Here is a 17,909-nt window from a genome sequence, read left to right on the forward strand (position 1 = left end):
TGTTATTTTGTGACTTAGAGCGTGTAGAATCTTATGATGGACATTATGACGTTGTTTATGGGACATATGATCCTAAATATCTATCCCGGTAATCAATTGATGTTAACCCTTTCAAAAATCATAAACATAACATAATTGCAACTGGATTTCTGTAATAGGATGTTCTGTTATGTTCTGTAAATTTAAAATTTCTATCATTCCTCATTTGTGTTATCAAAGTATTTATTTTTCATTGATGAAAATTTGTGTTCTCTAGCTAAGGCTAACTTGATTTTTTTTCTATTTACTTTGACTTCTGTCATGTAGAATTATTCATATTAGCCCCGCGATAAGTTTACTTATCCTTGTGTTTTAGGATCGATCCTTGCTGTAGTTAGCTGTGATGAAATTTTGGTTATAAAATAACTACAATTTTCTCACTTCTTTGTCTTCTCAAATATTGTATTATTAATATGTTATTGCATCTTTTACTTTTTGGAATATTATTCCTCAATTCCTTTTAAACATAACCCAGGTGGCATCCAAAGCAGGATATTGTCTTCTCTAGGCAATGGTTTCGTGGACAAGACGGAGCATACAGTAAGAATATGGTCATTTACTTTCATTGCTTGTATTGTAGTGTTATGTTCTTCATTTTCCTGTTGAATTTATAAGAAACAGGGACTCTTATACAATACTTGTTGAGAAAGCACGTGAATGCATCTGTGTGTATTACACATCAAACTTGTGTGTGTATTAAATCATAATAAATATAAATATTAGCCTTCGCTATATTCACATGATGTTGTACAACAATAAAAAGGAAAATGAGAAAGCATATGAGGGAACCTGCATGTAAGAATGTTAGTATGTGTGTGTGTGTACAGGTATGTGCTATTCATTGTATGCAAGGAATCTTAATAAATAGGACAACTAACATTACCATATTTACTGTATTTATATGGCATTTTACACCCACCTATTTGTATTATTTATAACAATACTCATCGAAATACAATAATACTGCAAAAGTGAATTTCATGTATCATACTTTCAAACTTATCATCAGTTTTTAAGTACAGAAATCTGTCATTGCTATGGTGGCTGTTGAAAAATTTACGACATGAGTCATTACCATTTTATCAGTATTTGATTGGTTTTCTGTTTAGTTGAAATCATGCTGTATTTCAACTTACTTGGAAATCTATGCTGAAGTGCTCCATGTATTTTATCCATGCAGCAATCTTGCAATTTCCAGCTATACATAAGAACAAGCCTAAAAGATCTGGTTATCGACGTGCAAAAATTAATCGTAAGATGACACTTTTTGCATTAAATCCTAGGAATTGACTAGTAGAGTGGTGTTTGGTATTTGTGCTCATTCAAAAGCTGCTGTCAGTTGTAGGAATATGAAGTTACAATATTTTCAAAAATAACATAGAAAAATATAGCCACCGACGTCTGTATTTTGGGCTTATTCATTGACTAATTTTATCCTTGTGTTTTATATTCTGGCTGCAGCATCTACTTGGGAGATCAGAAATTTAAACACACCAATGGTATCAAATAGGCCAAGATGTCTAGTGACCCACACTTTAGAAATACATTCTGCATCCTGGAATCGATGGAGGAACAAACAGTGCTCAAAATTTGAGAGGAGCATTTCTTATGCGCTACTGTGCCAAGTGGCAGGTTAAGTATTTGAGCTATCTTTTTCTTCTTACATCTCTCTAAAGTGTCTAGAATTTCTGGCAGTTGGAATTATTAAAAATATGTGGCCCAAACTAGTTGCTTGTAGTGTGTGTTTGGCCCAAAACTAATTACATATACAATAAATACAAGGATTTAAAAATCCCTAACTGGTGTAACTCTATAATTACCCATTTACATTAGTTCTAACACTCCATCTCAAGCTGGAGCATATAAATCAAATGCATCAAGCAATCTTTGTAATCAATTTGAGGACCTTTAAATAACTTAGTGAATACTTCCAATTGGTCATTTGAATTCATAAGGTCGTTGTAATGTTTTCTGATAAGATCTTCTCCATGATGAATTGACAATCTATCTCAACGTGTTTTGTTTTCTCCCGGAACATTGGATTTGAGATGGTATACAAGGCATCCTGATTATCACAAATGAGCAACACTTGTGAAACGGGCCCAATACTCAGTTCTTTAAGCTACTTTTTTAGTCATATAAGTTCACAAATGAGCAACGCTTGTCACAACATTCTGCTTCTTGCTCTTCCAAGAGATCCAAGTTATTACCAACAAAGACACAATACCTAGAAGTAGATCTCCTATCCGTGAAAAAGTCTACCTATTTTGAAGTCTGCATGGTGTATCTTGCTGCTGCTTGCATCAACAAGACCTTCTTCAGATACGGACATCCCTCTTGCATCTATTGACTTCATTTCTTTGGCCACCTACAGTGGCGGTCATGGTCAACCTTGCAAACTAGGAAAATCTCGTCACTATGCCACCTTTGGATCCTCCGACCCGCTCCTTTGGCCATGTTTACTGACTTCCCCAAGTTGTATAAGGAGCACCAAGCCTCCAATTCCTCTATCTCTGTTGCATACATGAATACCTTCTTTGCTCGTATCTCTCACTTCACATCCTTGTAACACTATAAGGTCTTTGCTAATATCTCTCACTCTACATCCTTGTATCCTTATAGTTCTGTAAGGTGAAGACTGTCCAAGTCTTCTAGCACTACAAAGTCGATATTCCTATGTGATGAGGGACTAAACCCACCCGTTCAACCCATCACACTATAGATGTTGTACCGCTGCAAGAAGGCAAATAAAGTGGCCCATCATTAGACTGCAGAGGTTGTTGCAGTTATGGAGGGTTTTCCAACATTTTCCTAAAATATCTTCATGGACTGGGAACTTTAATTCGGCAATGGAAGAGGGGGAAAAGTCGGGCGGGCATGACGTAGCGGATCCTGAGATAGCCTGACTCGAACCAGCTCATTTGGGCATGGGCGCTTGGCCCAAACTAGAAGTCATTAAGTGATAATTCTGAGCATGTAGCAGACCGCGTGTCCCTGTGAAAGGGCCGTTATTGCCACTTCTCCAAGGAAGAAACCGTTCCTCCTATCCATGGGGAAGAACGAGTCTTCCTATTCCCACGCCATAATCAAGCAGCTGGGTTGTAACCGGTTCTTCACCCACAACTTGGCCCATGAGACGTGGCTATAAATATCCCAACCTCTAGGGTTGGGAGGATTCATTCACTATTCAGATATTCAGCATACCTAAACGCCCTCTTGCATTCATCACGTGAGCAGGGAACCCCTTATTGTATTTTCCACAAGCACACTTCACAAATATCTACGGTGATATATGATTGGATGTTTAAGACTATTTTACATTGTTCATTGTATAATAGTTAAATTTATATTCTGTTAAAATTCAAAACAAAAGAAAATTGCTTCCTATGCCCTTTTGGTGTGCTTTAGATTCTGATATTGAATAATTAGTCTGTGAATACTATTCAAGAGACATTAAATAGATGTTGTTAAATAATGGTTCATTCAAGAGACATTAAATAGATGTTGTTAAATAATGGTTCAGGTCTAAAGGAATACATCGCAGCCAATCCAGCACTCCACCAAGAAAATGCCACCACAATAGTTCACTCCAAAATATCTGATTCTTCCATTTCCATTTCTGAATATGAGGATGAAGTACAAGATGAGTTTTATGATGCAATTGCTGCTGAATCATCATCTTCAGGTGAAGAAAGTGATGACGAGGAAAAGCATGATCCAAAGGTTTGCTCATTTCTTCTTATCAACTATAGAAGTAGTTTACAGTAGATATTAGTACTTTTTGTTGCGTTATTGATCTGAAATAAAGAAAAGGTATTTGTTTTGTTAAGTTCTGTTGTTTAACATCATATCCAATTTATCAGGAATCAAGAGTCAAACTAAAGAATATTTCATGGGCAATCACATCCTTAGCTTTGAAGCGAACTGCAGGTCAGCTTTTCCTTTGTTTGCTTGGTATTTGCTAGGGTTAAAAGACCAGAGCTATTGTTATTTTCTGTACATAGTTAGTTCTATGTACTTAGACTATCCAATGAACATATTTACCTTTTCAAATTGAACTTTATCTTTGATCATTTGTCAAACACACTTAAAAACACCTTTAGCAGGCCAAAGAAAACTGATCAGCTGCCAAGAACGTTAAGTGACTATGAACCAACTGTTTCTAATTTAGGAAAAATAGCGGACCAAATTTTGGGAAGTTGGGAACTCCAATACCATCTTAGAATCAGGCGACTGGGGCGGACCACAATAAAGGCGGGCGGACCACAATAAAGGCGGAAATTCCAACACACCCATTCACGCTCGGGCCTCAATGAGCCCGAAGCGTGGATGATGCAGAAAGCCCAACAATAGATCTAGGATAGTTCTGATGCCATCTTAGAATTTGGGTTGAACCTAACTCATCTTTTCAAAACTAGCTTGTAAGATGAGGGTTGTCCAAGTTTTATAAGCACTACACATGTCATATCTCTAAGCAATGTGGGACTAAATTCACCTCCTTTAAAGGCAACACAATATAGTTACAATAAGGCGACTAGGGACAAACCGCAATAAAGGTGGAAATTCCAACAAAAATATTGATATCTATATAATACTGTGTTTTAAAATGGCTGTTTTATTAGGGAGAGAGACCATGAAAACAGAGGAGAATTAAGGTGAAGAAAACACTATAATTTTTACTAATTACTCATAATCATGCTCATGCATAAGCTGGTCTATACCTACATTTTTTCAAATACTAGAACTACATAATAATAAAAGAACCTTTTACAACTAAACTTTGGGTTCACAGTTACACGGTAATATTATATTTCTTAAAACACATTATTAATGTCACTCAGGAAAAATAAAGAACTTGGGTAGGTGTCAAGAATTCTTGGCTTGATACTTTTCTCATTATTATTTCTCGTATATATAAAGGTTACAGGGTTATATCGGTAATTACACTAAATAATTACATTTAAACTAATTCTTATTCACATCCCCCCTCAAATTGATGCTGCTTGTCAATGAGCATCAATTTGCTAACAAGAAACTGATGACGTGGACGCGGAACAACCTTGGTAAGAATATCTGCAATCTGCAACTGAGTACTGACATGAGGAAGTGATATTATTCTGTCATCATAAGCGTCACGGATTGAGTGACAATCAACTTCAATATGTTTGGTGCGTTCATGAAAAACAGGATTCGCAACAATTTGGATGGCACTTGTATTGTCAGCATAAAGTGAAGTTGACTCTATTTGAGGAAATCCAAGTTCAGCCAGAAGACCACGAAGCCAAATTATTTCAGAACAAGCAGCAGACATGGCACGATACTCAGATTCAGTAGAAGATTTAGAGACTCTCGCTTGTTTCTTACTTTTCCATGAGATCAATGAAGAGCCAAGAAACATGCACCAACCAGTGACAGATCGTCGAGTATCAGGGCACCCTGCCCAATCGGCATCACTATAAGCACTCAATTTAGGAGGAACTCCAGTAGGAAAGAATAAACCACGATGAGAGCTTCCCTTCAAGTAACGAATTATACGACGAACTGCTGCCAAGTGAAGGTGGCGAGGAGAGTGCATGAATTGACTTACTTGTTGAACAGCAAATGATATGTCAGGGCGAGTAATAGTCAAGTAATTAAGGCTACCCACGAGTTGACGATACAATAAGGGATCATGCAACAGATCACCATCATCACGATGATATTTAACATTAACCTCAAGAGGAGTATCCACTGGATTAGCCGATTGCAGACCAGCCATAGAAATTAAATCTGTGGCATACTTGTGTTGATGGAGGAATATGCCCTTGGATGTAGAATGAACCTCAAGACCAAGAAAATAATGCAAATTACCAAGATCTTTCATATGAAACGCTGCTTGTAACTGCTGTTTAAGGCTTTGAATGGAAGCATCATCAGAACCAGTAACAATCATATCATCAACATACAGAAGAAGTAGGACAATTCCAGTAGATGTTCTATGAATAAATAGAGAAGAGTCGTACTGACTCTGAGTAAAGGAAAACCCAAGTAGAGTGGAGCGAAATTTTTCATACCATGCTCTAGGCGCTTGTTTCAAACCATATAAGGAGCGTTTGAGCTTGCACACACCCTTAGATGACGGAAATAAACCTTGAGGAGGAGTCATATAAATATCTTCCGCCAGGTCACCATGAAGAAAAGCATTTTTCACATCTAATTGATGAAGAGCCCACCCGTTAGAAGCAGCTATAGAGAGTACCGTACGAACAGATGTCATTTTGGCAACCGGTGCAAATGTCTCATCATAATCAATTCCATATTCCTGCTTGTTTCCTAAGGCAACCAAGCGAGCCTTGAAACGGTTGAGGGACCCATCAGAATTCAATTTCACAGAATACACCCATTTGCAACCAATGGGTTTAACATCAGGAGGACAAGAGACAATATCCCATGTGAAATTCTCTTGAAGAGCTTGAAGTTCCTCATTCATTGCTTTTATCCAACGTACATCTTTAACAGCCTGTGAATAGCAAGTAGGAATAGATATGCTAGAGAGTGTGGCAGTCAGAGAAGTATGTGAGGAATCATACCTGTCTGGTGAATATCTATCTGGTGCTCGAGATATTCGACCAGAACGTCGTGGTTCAACCGTTACAGGATCAGGTGGCGGTTCAGCGTCGGGAAGGGGTGTGGGAACCTGCTGTTTGTGTTTTCTGACATATACATGACCTGGTTTATAGCGTTCTATAGATTGAGGCATAATAGAAAACTTAGGAAGAGTAACAATATCATTCATGACAGGAGAAACACATGGAAACATAAACTGATTATCAAAAAATGTCACATTCCTAGAAATGCGAAAACGATGGTTAGTGACATCATAACACATAAATCCCTTATGAGAGTGACTATACCCCATAAACGCACATTGAACAGACTGCGCTCCAAGCTTATGCCTTTCAAATGGAGGTAAGTGAACAAAACAAACACATCCAAAAGTATGTAGATCATTATAATTAGGCTGAATTTTAAAAAGACGAAAAAAAGGAGAATCGAGATCAATAACCGTAGAAGGAAGACGATTGATCAAGAAGACAGTTGTGGAAAGAGCCTCCACCCAAAATCGGGGTGGTACAGAAGCTTGAAGAAGTAAAGTGCGGGTCACATCAAGCAAATGACGATTCTTGCGTTCTGCCATCCCATTTTGTTGGGGGGTATTGGGACAAGATCGTTGAGACAAAATGCCTTTTTGTTGAAGAAATTCTTGAAACTCACGAGACATGTACTCACCACCAGAATCAGAGCGAAAAATTTTAACATTTTCATGAAATTGAGTTTCAACATATGTCAGAAATTTTTTAAACATAGAAAACACTTCAGATTTAGACCGGAGAAAATATATCCAAGTAAAACGACTATAATCATCAATAAATGTGACAAAATATTTATAGCGAGCATGAGAAACTACAGGAGACATACCCCATACATCACTATGAATCATTTCAAAACAAGAGGAAGCCCGATAAGCACCAGACGGAAAAGGAAGTGTTTTACTTTTAGCTAATTTGCAAACAGAACATGAAAGAGAGGCATTAGAAACAACATTTTTATTTCCCAATAAACCATTTTTAAATAAATGAGATAAAACAACAGAGTTAGGATGACCCAATTTTCTATGCCAATCCTCATAAGAATTCAAGACATTATTACAAACAAGAGATAAATGACTAGAAATAAACTGAAGTGGAAACAGTCTTCCCACTTTAGGCCCCTTCGCAACCACCTTCCCCGACACCTGTTCCTGCACAAGGCAACCATCACGAGAAAAATTTACATTACAATTATTATCAACCAATTGACCAACAGATAATAAATTGGAAGCAAGTCCAGGTGCTACAAACACATCCCGAAAATCCGAGTTGAGGTCACCAACATTCGTGATAGAGAGAGCATTACCATCCGCAATTTGAATTTTCTGATTACCATGGTAAGAATGTAAATTGTGCAAGTATTCAGAAGAGGCTGTCATGTGATTGGATGCACCAGAATCAAGAAACCACGGGCAGGAAACATTCAAAGACTTACCCTGAATTCCCAAGGTTGAAAGAGCGGAAAGTACCATCTGTTGGATTATTTCAGGTTGGAGAGCACCACCATTAGATGGATTGATGATGGAAGGACCAACTGCAGAGCTTGTACTAGCAGGAAATGCTTGCACCGAACGTTGTGCTGATCGTGGAGGACGGGTGGGACAATCAGAGATAATATGGCCCCGCTGCTTGCAATAATTACAAAACTTCTTACTGCAACTCTGAGCAAAATGTCCAAATTGTTTGCAAGAGAAACATTGGACATGTCGAATATCACGACCTTTACCTCTACTCTGAGGAGCATATGCAAACATAGCAGACTCAGAAATGACAACATCGTGAGACATGGATCCTTGAGTAGCAAGACGTTGTTCCTCTCTGAGAAGTTCACCAACACATGTATCTAAAGAAGGAACAGGATTCCTATTCAGCAAAGCACCTCTGACAATCTCAAATTCTGCACGAAGCTTCATGAGAAATTGATCTCGCCTACTAGTATTGTAGACCTCTTGGACATCCGCGAGAGAACTCTTGGGAACATCAACATGTATAATCGCAGAGTGTTCTGTCCACAAATTCAAAAAACCAGAATAATATTCTTGAACAGACAGATTGCCTTGTTTGTAATTGGCAATGTCTAGCTCCAACTGAAAACGTTTGGCCGGGTTGTCTAAGTTATAGATACGCTTCAAGTAGTTCCACATTTCTTGGGCAGTGGAAAAAGATCGCAAATTATTAATCATGTGAGGATCAATAGTACCGAGAATCCAAGTGATAATCTGAGCATCTTCTATTTCCCATGCATCTAAGTCAGTTGTCTCTAACGGTGCCAAAGAGACATCGTCCAAGTGACTCCATAATCCTTTCCCTTTGACATACATCCGAAACTGAAATTTCCAAACAAGATAATTCTTTCCGGTAAAATGAACACAAATATGATCTATCTCTTCTTCGGAAGCCATAATATCAGAGATGACTTAAGAACAATTTTGTTAACGTAACAATTTCGTTAACGTGAAACAAGAAACACCAACGGAACACTGAAGAAAATACTTGCCGACACCAAATCAACACCCCAATTCAGGATACTTGCCGACACCAAGTCAAAACCCTAATTCAGAATACTTGCCGACACCGAGTCAAAACCCTAATTCAGAATACTTGCCGACACCGATACGATAACACGATCAAAGCAAACACGATTTGTAAGCACCCGAGATTAGAATCGCAATCTTGGAAGAGATTATCGAGAACCGAGATGATTTCAATTACCGAGAAACGAGATCTAGCGAGACGATTTCAAGAGCGACCCAGTGGGGTGTCGCTGAATAAAGCCAAGATTAACCTAAAACTCACAGGTTTGATCGAAAACCTACTGATACCATGTCAAGAATTCTTGGCTTGATACTTTTCTCATTATTATTTCTCGTATATATAAAGGTTACAGGGTTATATCGGTAATTACACTAAATAATTACATTTAAACTAATTCCTATTCACAGTAGGAACATGGTGATTTGTTTTATTTCAGAGACATATAAAAATAGTGAATTTCATTATACGAGTGAGACTGAGATATGTCAATGTTAATCTGTTACAAATGATTCCACCTAGGCTATTTATATAGAACTATTCTAGCTGTACCTTCCATTATACTACCTCCGGTCCCATTTATAAGAAAAGATTCTCTTTTTAGATGGGACTAAAGGGAGTATAAAGTTCATTATATGAGTGAGACTTAAAAGTATAACTATTCTTTTGAGTTATATGCGTGAGACTGAGATATGTCAATGTTAATCTGTTACAAATGATTCCACCTAGACTATTTATATAGAACTACTCTAGCCGTACCTTCCATAATAAAGTTCATTATATGAGTAAGACTTAGAAGTATAACTATTCTTTTGCACTTATGTTCCTTTTTTCCTTTTTGATCCTGTTATCTAAGGATTCTTGATCTTCTCAAGTTTAGAGCTCTGTCAAGTATCCCAATTATTACATTCTCACCTTTATACAAATATTATGAAGTTATACTTTTTAGACCGTGTGGTCTAGAGTCTGGTCCTTGTTACCTCCATTCTTCTTAACAGAAGTTAAGTGCTACTTCTGGTGGTGTTTTTTTGTTTCCATTCCCACCGATAAAATAAATAAATAAATAAATAAATATTGGCAAGAGACCCGTGCATTCAGATGTCTAGACTTTCTTTGATAAGAGTGAAAATATGAAGATAATATAAATTAAATAATAAATAGAGAATTGGAAAAATGTTAATGGAGAAAGTGAGATGGAGATATTATATTAGAAGAAATATAATTTTAATTTAAAATGTGAAATTAAAAGAGGAGAGAGAAGTAAAGTTAAAAGAGAGAAGAAAGAAAGTAGACAAATTGAAAAGTAAGAGAAAAGTGAAAATAAAAAACAACAATAATAAACAATGAAAAAGTAAGAGAGAAAAGACAAGTGAAAGCAAAAAAAAATCATTAAAAATAAATGAAAAGGTAAGAAAGAAGTGAAATGGAAAGAATGACAAATAAAATATTAAAATGACTAATTAGCTCCTAAAAATTGATTTTAATTATTTGAGTTGTGGATAGAATTATAACTTATGAAATTAAAATTCTTAAATAGATAGTAGATTAGAGAAGACACTGTGAAATGTTTTTGAAAATGTGTTTTAAAAATAAATAGAGAACTTCTTAAAACTCTGAAAATTTATAATTTTTTTCGTCATTTTTGGAAATGCGTTCTCTCTAGTTAGATTATATCCTTTTCTCTATCACTATCTTAAAAGAAAAATCCATATCCAGCTACCCGCATACAAAGTGAAAACTGAATATTGTTAGAAAGTAAGCGAACCCCAAATTTCAGCACAATGTAGGTTAGACTTGTACATTATCCATGTTTCATGGCCAAGGGGCTATTGTGTGAGAAGTCCTTTTAAAGTATTAAATTACTCACATGCTACACCTTAGAACTTAAGCTTTTGGGATAGTTGGTTTATGATAATACCTATAATCAGTCCACCTAAATAGTGAAAATGAATAAACCATTCTATCATTTGGAAGGAACTGGTTAGAGTTTCATGCCACTTCTTAACTTCTTGATTTCATTCAGTATTAAGTCTTATATACCTGGTCATTTCAAGCAGCTCCTGATCTAAGCGGAGAATTGGATCCTCGTATCACTCCTATCACATTCAATCCAAGCGATATACATGGTTCTTTGGGCAAAGGAATGGATGACAAGGACACAAACTGTTGGACTTCTCCCAGTGGAAAAGGATTTATGATTAGAGGAAAAAACTATCTTAAAGATAACTCTAAGGTGAGTTAACCCTTTAAATTATTCGGCTACAGGGGAAAAGGACAAGAAAACATTTTTTAAAATGTTCGATAAGCTATGCCATAATAGCTCGCATGTGCTTCATTTAAACTCTGCCATTATTATTTATTTATTTATTGCAAATTCATTTATCAACCTCTCTTAATTTTAAAACAATGTTATTCAAACTAAAATCTTTCTGTACTTTTGAATAGTTTTTTTCCCATTCATTACTTTCTTTTGTCCTCAATGAATGCTCGTTTCCATTTACAAAATTTGTCATGTAGGTAGTTGGAGGAGATCCTCTTCTCAAGCTCATAGCAGTAGATTGGTTTACAGTCAACAAATCTGTCGATAGAATTGCCCTGCATCCTCGGTGTTTGGTTCAGGTAGCATTAGAATTTCTAGATTTTATCTCTTTAATCCTCAAATATATCATTGTAAAGTATCCTTGGGGAAACATGCTCAGTTGCTTTGGACATATTATTAAATGACTTTGCTAAACCACGAATTAACCCAAGGATTGAGATTCTCATGTTCTTACTGCTGCAGAAATAGTTGTTTAAGGTAAAAATTAGTGTGTTTGATAAAGCCTTCATTAACTTCTTATTCCAATGGAGCTTTTATTCCAAGTGGGGGCTTTCCTTACCCTACAAGCTAGTTTTGTAGGGATGAGTTAGGCCCAACCACATTTCTTAAGAGATACATTCATCCATAGAGTGTACTTCTTAAATTTCCACTCACTTGCATTTATTTGGAAATTTGAATTGATTTCCCAACATACTGTCATATTATTGGTATTCTAGCTAATAGCTTGCATTCATTTCACTAGAGTGCTAAGTTGGTTAAGTATTAGTTGAATTGAATAACTAACGATAGTAGTTATTCAATTAGTTGGTATTGGTGTCTAGATTGTTCTGTCAGTGGCTTGCACTGACATTGTATCCGTCCATGATTCTTGGCTTGATGTCTTTTTCATTATTATTTCTTGAATATAAAAAGGTTACAGGGCTATACAAGTAATTACACAAAATAATTACATTTAATGAGAAAAAATCAATTTCTGATTTATTTTCCTTATTTTAGGAACAAACCCTTATTCTAGGAACAAACTAATTCTTATTCAGAGTATCAAAATCTAGGCTTGATCTTAAGCTTTCTCATCCAAAGAATAAGAGCCAGGATATCAAAAATCAGAAATCAGATCATCAACGATTTCTCTGTTTATCTCTCAAATTCTCTAAACCTGTATATTTCTTCAATCATGAAAGTCATCTACTTTTTTCCTCTTACATCCTCTTTTTTTTTTTACATTTTTCCCCGAGCTGTATCTTTTCTGCAAATGCCTAAATAATGTTATTTTGTTACTATTTAAGCCTTTTAATCCAGTGCATGCTAATATTTGTGTGGTTGGAATTGTTTGTGTATTTCATCTTGATTTTTGGAAACCATAAGCTGCAGATTATGACATTATTAATTTATTTTATATTATTATTGCACTGGCTAATACTTTCCCTCTGAATTTCAGTCAGAAGTTGCCAAAAAGCTTCCATTTATTCTTGTCATCAATCTCCAGGTATGGATGTCCTTTATTGCTGTTGCCGATCCCTACACATTGTCGCAGAAATGTTAAACATGTTGAGACTTTTGAATGAAAAAAAATCATTTTTAGGTACTTGATTATCAACTTTAGTTTTTTGAAATGGCCCATCTTAAATATTGGATCCAATCCGACATTTCATGTACGGACAAAACAGAGAGAGAGACTGATTTTCATTCTTAGGTCCTTGATTATTCACGAGTCTCATTTTGATACTTAGGCAATCTTACATATTATTGCACTCAATTCTGCTTTTTATATATAGACAAAACACAGAATGATTGTCATGTTTTTTTGGAAAGGGGTGGTGGTTGTGGGGCTTTGGTGCCGATCAACGCTTAAGCAATTTAGAATTTTAAATGTTTTAATTGCACCAAATTGAGGGAAGATTAGTTAGCATTGGAAAAGGTCCCAGTTTTTATCCCTTATTTTGGTATTTCATAACCCACTCTGCCTTTATATCATAGCATTGTATGACTGCATATGCATAAGAGCAAATATGATTCCTCTCTGAAAATTATAGTTTAAGTGTATAAACCAGTTTCTCACGGAAGTTTTCTTTTCTTCTCTTTTTTCATATTATATTCAATTTTCAGGTTCCTGCTAAACCAAACTACAGTCTGGTTCTATATTATGCAGCTGACAGGCCGATAAATAAAAAATCTCTGTTGGCTAAGTTTGTTGATGGAAGTGATGTGTTTCGGGACTCAACATTCAAACTTATTCCAAGTATAGTCGAGGTGTGCGATTCTTGATCAAAAGTTATGAATAAATAAATATATATGCTCGGTTTGATGCCTTATGTCCTTGGGTAGCTAATATTTTTCAATGGGAATAGGGATATTGGATGGTCAAGAGGGCTGTTGGAACCAAAGCTTGCCTGTTAGGGAAAGCTGTGACTTGTAAATACTTCAGACAAGATAACTTTTTGGAGGTAATATTATCTTGGCCTTTCTTCTCCGTTTTACTTTGACTAGAGTAGGGGTGAGAAGATGACAGAAAGAGAAATAAAACTGAAGAGAGAACTTGTTAGAATCTGAAACTGGTTTTTCTGAATTCTGATAGATGTGATTGTGGTAACCTTTTACTCGAATATACTCAATTTATATATTACAAAAACTATAATGATATTTTATGAATTTATATTATAGTTTAGATCTTCTCAAAAATAAATATAGATTTCTCAAACTATATATATATATATATATATATATATATATATATATATATATATATATATATATATATATATATATATATATATATATATAAGTTTATTAATTAAAACAAATCATTAGTTAAGTTATATAGATATTATTTGCAAAATTACATGATATGTTGTATCAGCTTAATGATTAATGTTTAACTCTAAATTTTTTTAATTTAAAAGGTCATTGGTTATATTCTCGTTGACTTTAATTTTTGTATGGAATTGTTAATTTATTAATATAAATGATAGTTGTAGACTAACATGTGAGAATGAGTGAGAGAGAGTGTCAGTAGGAATGTAGGATTGATTAACGTTAGAGAGAGAGCATTAAATTATAATAAGTAAGTAACGTTAAAAACTAGCATGTGAGAGAGAGAGTAGGAGGATAGACTAAATTAAGAGACAGACAGCACAACAGAACACAAGGTGCAAATTTTATTATCTCAGGGGGTGCAAAGTGGCCATAATTAAAAGTATTGAACTAAAATTTCAATTTTGAGGGGGTTCAGTTGCACCCCCTGGATCAAACGTGGCTCCGCCAATGCTCATATGAATATGGACTAGGAGAAAAAATCAGAGTCATCATTAATGTTATAAATTATAATTCAATCTCCAAGAAATTATCAAAAGCTGACCAAGTTGCTGGATAGAGGCGGTTGAATTGGGCTTAGTAATCTCAATCATGATATGTCATCTACATAGGAGTAAGGCTAGTAATAATGAGCGATACCATAAGTGTGAACAAAAAAGATCGCATTTACTAGGAGTGAACCCAAGTTGCAACAATGCTTAATGTCTTTCTGACCAAGTCCAAGGTGTTTGTTTAAGACCATATAGGGACCATGTAATATAAAATGGATCAGGGTTGTTATTAATATCATGCTAATTTCAGGTATCCCATGTAAATTGCACGCTCCATGCTGTTGCTTACAAAACTTTAACATTCATTTGTGTTTTTTAATTTGAATTCTGCCAATCATTGTAAATTTCCAATTCAACTTTATTGAAATTGTGGATGATAATATGCTAGTTGGTTGTTGAGTTGAGCTTTAGTATACAATATATGTGTAAGATATCAGCCATTTTCATGTTGTCCAATAAATTTCACTTTCATCTACTGTCAAAAAAGATTAAACTTTCAAGGTAATTTTTTTGTATTATGCAGATTGATGTGGATATTGGATCATCCTCTGTAGCTAGAGGTGTCATTGGCCTTGTTCTAGGTTATGTTACAAGCCTAGTCGTTGACCTTGCCATTTTGATAGAGGTTTGTGCCTTTCTGCCTCTGGTCATAATTGTTCTGGACAAACTATCTACTAATGGTTTCATCTTCCCTAGTTTCTTTTGATATAGACTTGATATTTAGCGAGAATATGGAAGCTGCGATTTTATAGAACTGTGCTTTTATGCAATTCTTATGTGTATTGGTCATGGAGGGATGCTCTTCAAGAGTGTCTCTGTTTACCCTTAATCTCATTATGGGATAGGATTGTATTTATGATTTCTATTTGGTACCAAGCTCATGATCATATAAAGAGAATTCCCATGTACTAACATGTGAAGAGAGATTGGAATTTGGATCTCTTCTCAAATGTGTTCTCGCTCCTTTTCTTAATTAATTTTATTCGTCATCATAATATGTAACTACCACACACTCACAGGTTATGTTTCATTTGGTAAGAAGATAGCTTAGCAGGTATATACCATAATTATGTTAAAAATACATAAAATGAAAAACCAACTATATGAAAACCTGTATATTTCTAGAAGGGAATGGTTGGAACTTATTATATCATCATCCCTCTCTGACAGAATTAGCAATTGAAGTAATTCTTAGGTTCTTACAAGCCTGTATCTAGCCTAAACAAAAGTAAGGAGACAACACAACTTTTTGAATCTGTTGTCTATCATTTTTTTTTGCTGTAGTTGTTGATTTATAAGTATTAATAACTTGTTTACATTAATACTAATGAGAAATACAAAAGAAATGTTGCTGTCGGAGATGAACCATGGACCAACATCTAGCTCAAACCAGAAATACAAAAAAAAAAAATATTGCTGTTGGAGATTGAACCATGTACCAGCATCTAGCTCAAACTAGTTGAACTCACCCCTCCCTCAAAATTTATCCTTTCATTACAGCAATAACATTAAAATGTCATTTTCCTGTAAATGTTACATTATATGTTGTGTGGCAAGTATTCAGAGTAATGTCATGTGGCAAATATTCAGAGATATGCATCAACCGTGTTTCATCAGTATATGCCTCTCAACTATTTCAAATATTGACTGATGTTATATTTGCAGGCACAAGAAGAGGCGGAGCTGCCAGAATACATTCTTGGAACTGTCCGATTAAACCGTTTGAAGCTTGAATCTGCCATACCATTGGAGGTTTAAGGTGTTGTACCAGAAATATTAAATCACTCAGTTCCATTTCATTATTATGACTCAAACTACAACGGGAACTCAGTTGAGAAAGAAAAGTCTGAGTGAATTTTCTGCAAATACTTTGGTTTCTGTTTTTTATTTTTGTTTCTCTTTTGTATCTCTCATTCAAGTACATTCCTCCGCAAAATCAACACGTTTGTCTTCTTATGAGTGTGTTTGGACGAGGGAATGCTATTTTTTGAGGGAATTCAAATTCCTCTATGTAAATTTCATTGTTTTAAAAACATTGGAGGAATTTCAAAGCTATAAGAATTTATTGAGTATTTTGCAGTTAAATTTATGGAATTTTACATAAAAATGTGAATATCAAATATATTTTTTTTAATCAAATGGTATATATATTAATTCAAAAATAGTTCTTACAAGGTGATTAAAGATCCAACCAACTAGCAAGACTAAGCTTGATCTAGATCAATTACATCAATAATCTAGCAATCATTAATCTAGCAAGATGATCTCTAAGCTTTCTATTTAGCCAACCCTTATATACAGTAGTATCAATAATATTCCTATCTATGTTTCTGTTATCCACATCCTGTCCAAAACTCACATTATTCCTATATTGCCAAATGCCATATAAACTGATTCGGCAATTGCTATCTTCATGATGGAGGCTTTCCACCCTTTCCTTTAGTAACAGTAGTGATCCACTTTAGTTCCTCCATCCAGCCCTTGGGGCAGTGTTGAAACTCCATCCAAGCAAGGACTTTTTGCCAAATGGTATTAGTGACCCTACACTCAAAGAACAAGTGCTCAATTGATTCCTCAAAATCATTACACAAACAACAGGTGCTATCTTCCAAATGGAATGTGAATATCAAATTGATCTTTATAATATTTTAAATTTTGCAAGTTGATTTTTATATTTTTCAAATCTGTCAAATTGGTTCATAAAAAATTTTAATAAGTTGAAAATTAATTTTTAAACTTTTTTAAAATTTCCAAATTGATCCATATTTTTTAAATTTAACCTGAATCTTATTTTTATTTTATTTTTAAAAATGGCTTAAAAAATTTGACAGTGATGTTAGTGTTAATATGAAATTAATCTATGTCTTTATTGTGAATAATTTACTTTCCTAAATTATAAAGATAATCATAATGAATTGTAACCAGTCATTATGAATTATAATTAATCATTTTAAATTGCAATTATCTGTAACTATTGACACTATTATATATAATGTGTAATATAATAGAGAAAGTTTGATCAAACTA

At 34.8% G+C, this 17,909-nt stretch overlaps 1 protein-coding gene across 1 annotated transcript in view; it reads left to right on the forward strand.

The window, feature by feature from the left end:
• LOC131601244 (protein ENHANCED DISEASE RESISTANCE 2-like) overlaps positions 1 to 16,954 on the forward strand; it is a 19,593-nt gene extending 2,639 nt beyond the window's left edge. Inside the window, exons 4-16 of the mRNA XM_058873054.1 lie at positions 7 to 88; positions 515 to 579; positions 1,220 to 1,291; positions 1,501 to 1,671; positions 3,563 to 3,762; positions 3,903 to 3,969; positions 11,258 to 11,433; positions 11,718 to 11,819; positions 12,959 to 13,006; positions 13,627 to 13,770; positions 13,869 to 13,964; positions 15,406 to 15,507; positions 16,548 to 16,954. Coding sequence (XP_058729037.1) covers positions 7 to 88; positions 515 to 579; positions 1,220 to 1,291; positions 1,501 to 1,671; positions 3,563 to 3,762; positions 3,903 to 3,969; positions 11,258 to 11,433; positions 11,718 to 11,819; positions 12,959 to 13,006; positions 13,627 to 13,770; positions 13,869 to 13,964; positions 15,406 to 15,507; positions 16,548 to 16,640 — 1,418 coding nt within the window. The 3' untranslated portion in view covers positions 16,641 to 16,954. The remainder of the gene's footprint in view (positions 1 to 6; positions 89 to 514; positions 580 to 1,219; positions 1,292 to 1,500; positions 1,672 to 3,562; positions 3,763 to 3,902; positions 3,970 to 11,257; positions 11,434 to 11,717; positions 11,820 to 12,958; positions 13,007 to 13,626; positions 13,771 to 13,868; positions 13,965 to 15,405; positions 15,508 to 16,547) is intronic.
• The last annotated feature ends 955 nt before the right edge of the window (positions 16,955 to 17,909 follow it).

Source organism: Vicia villosa, linkage group LG1 (genome assembly GCF_029867415.1).
Source record: "Vicia villosa cultivar HV-30 ecotype Madison, WI linkage group LG1, Vvil1.0, whole genome shotgun sequence".
Taxonomy (NCBI): domain Eukaryota; kingdom Viridiplantae; phylum Streptophyta; class Magnoliopsida; order Fabales; family Fabaceae; genus Vicia; species Vicia villosa.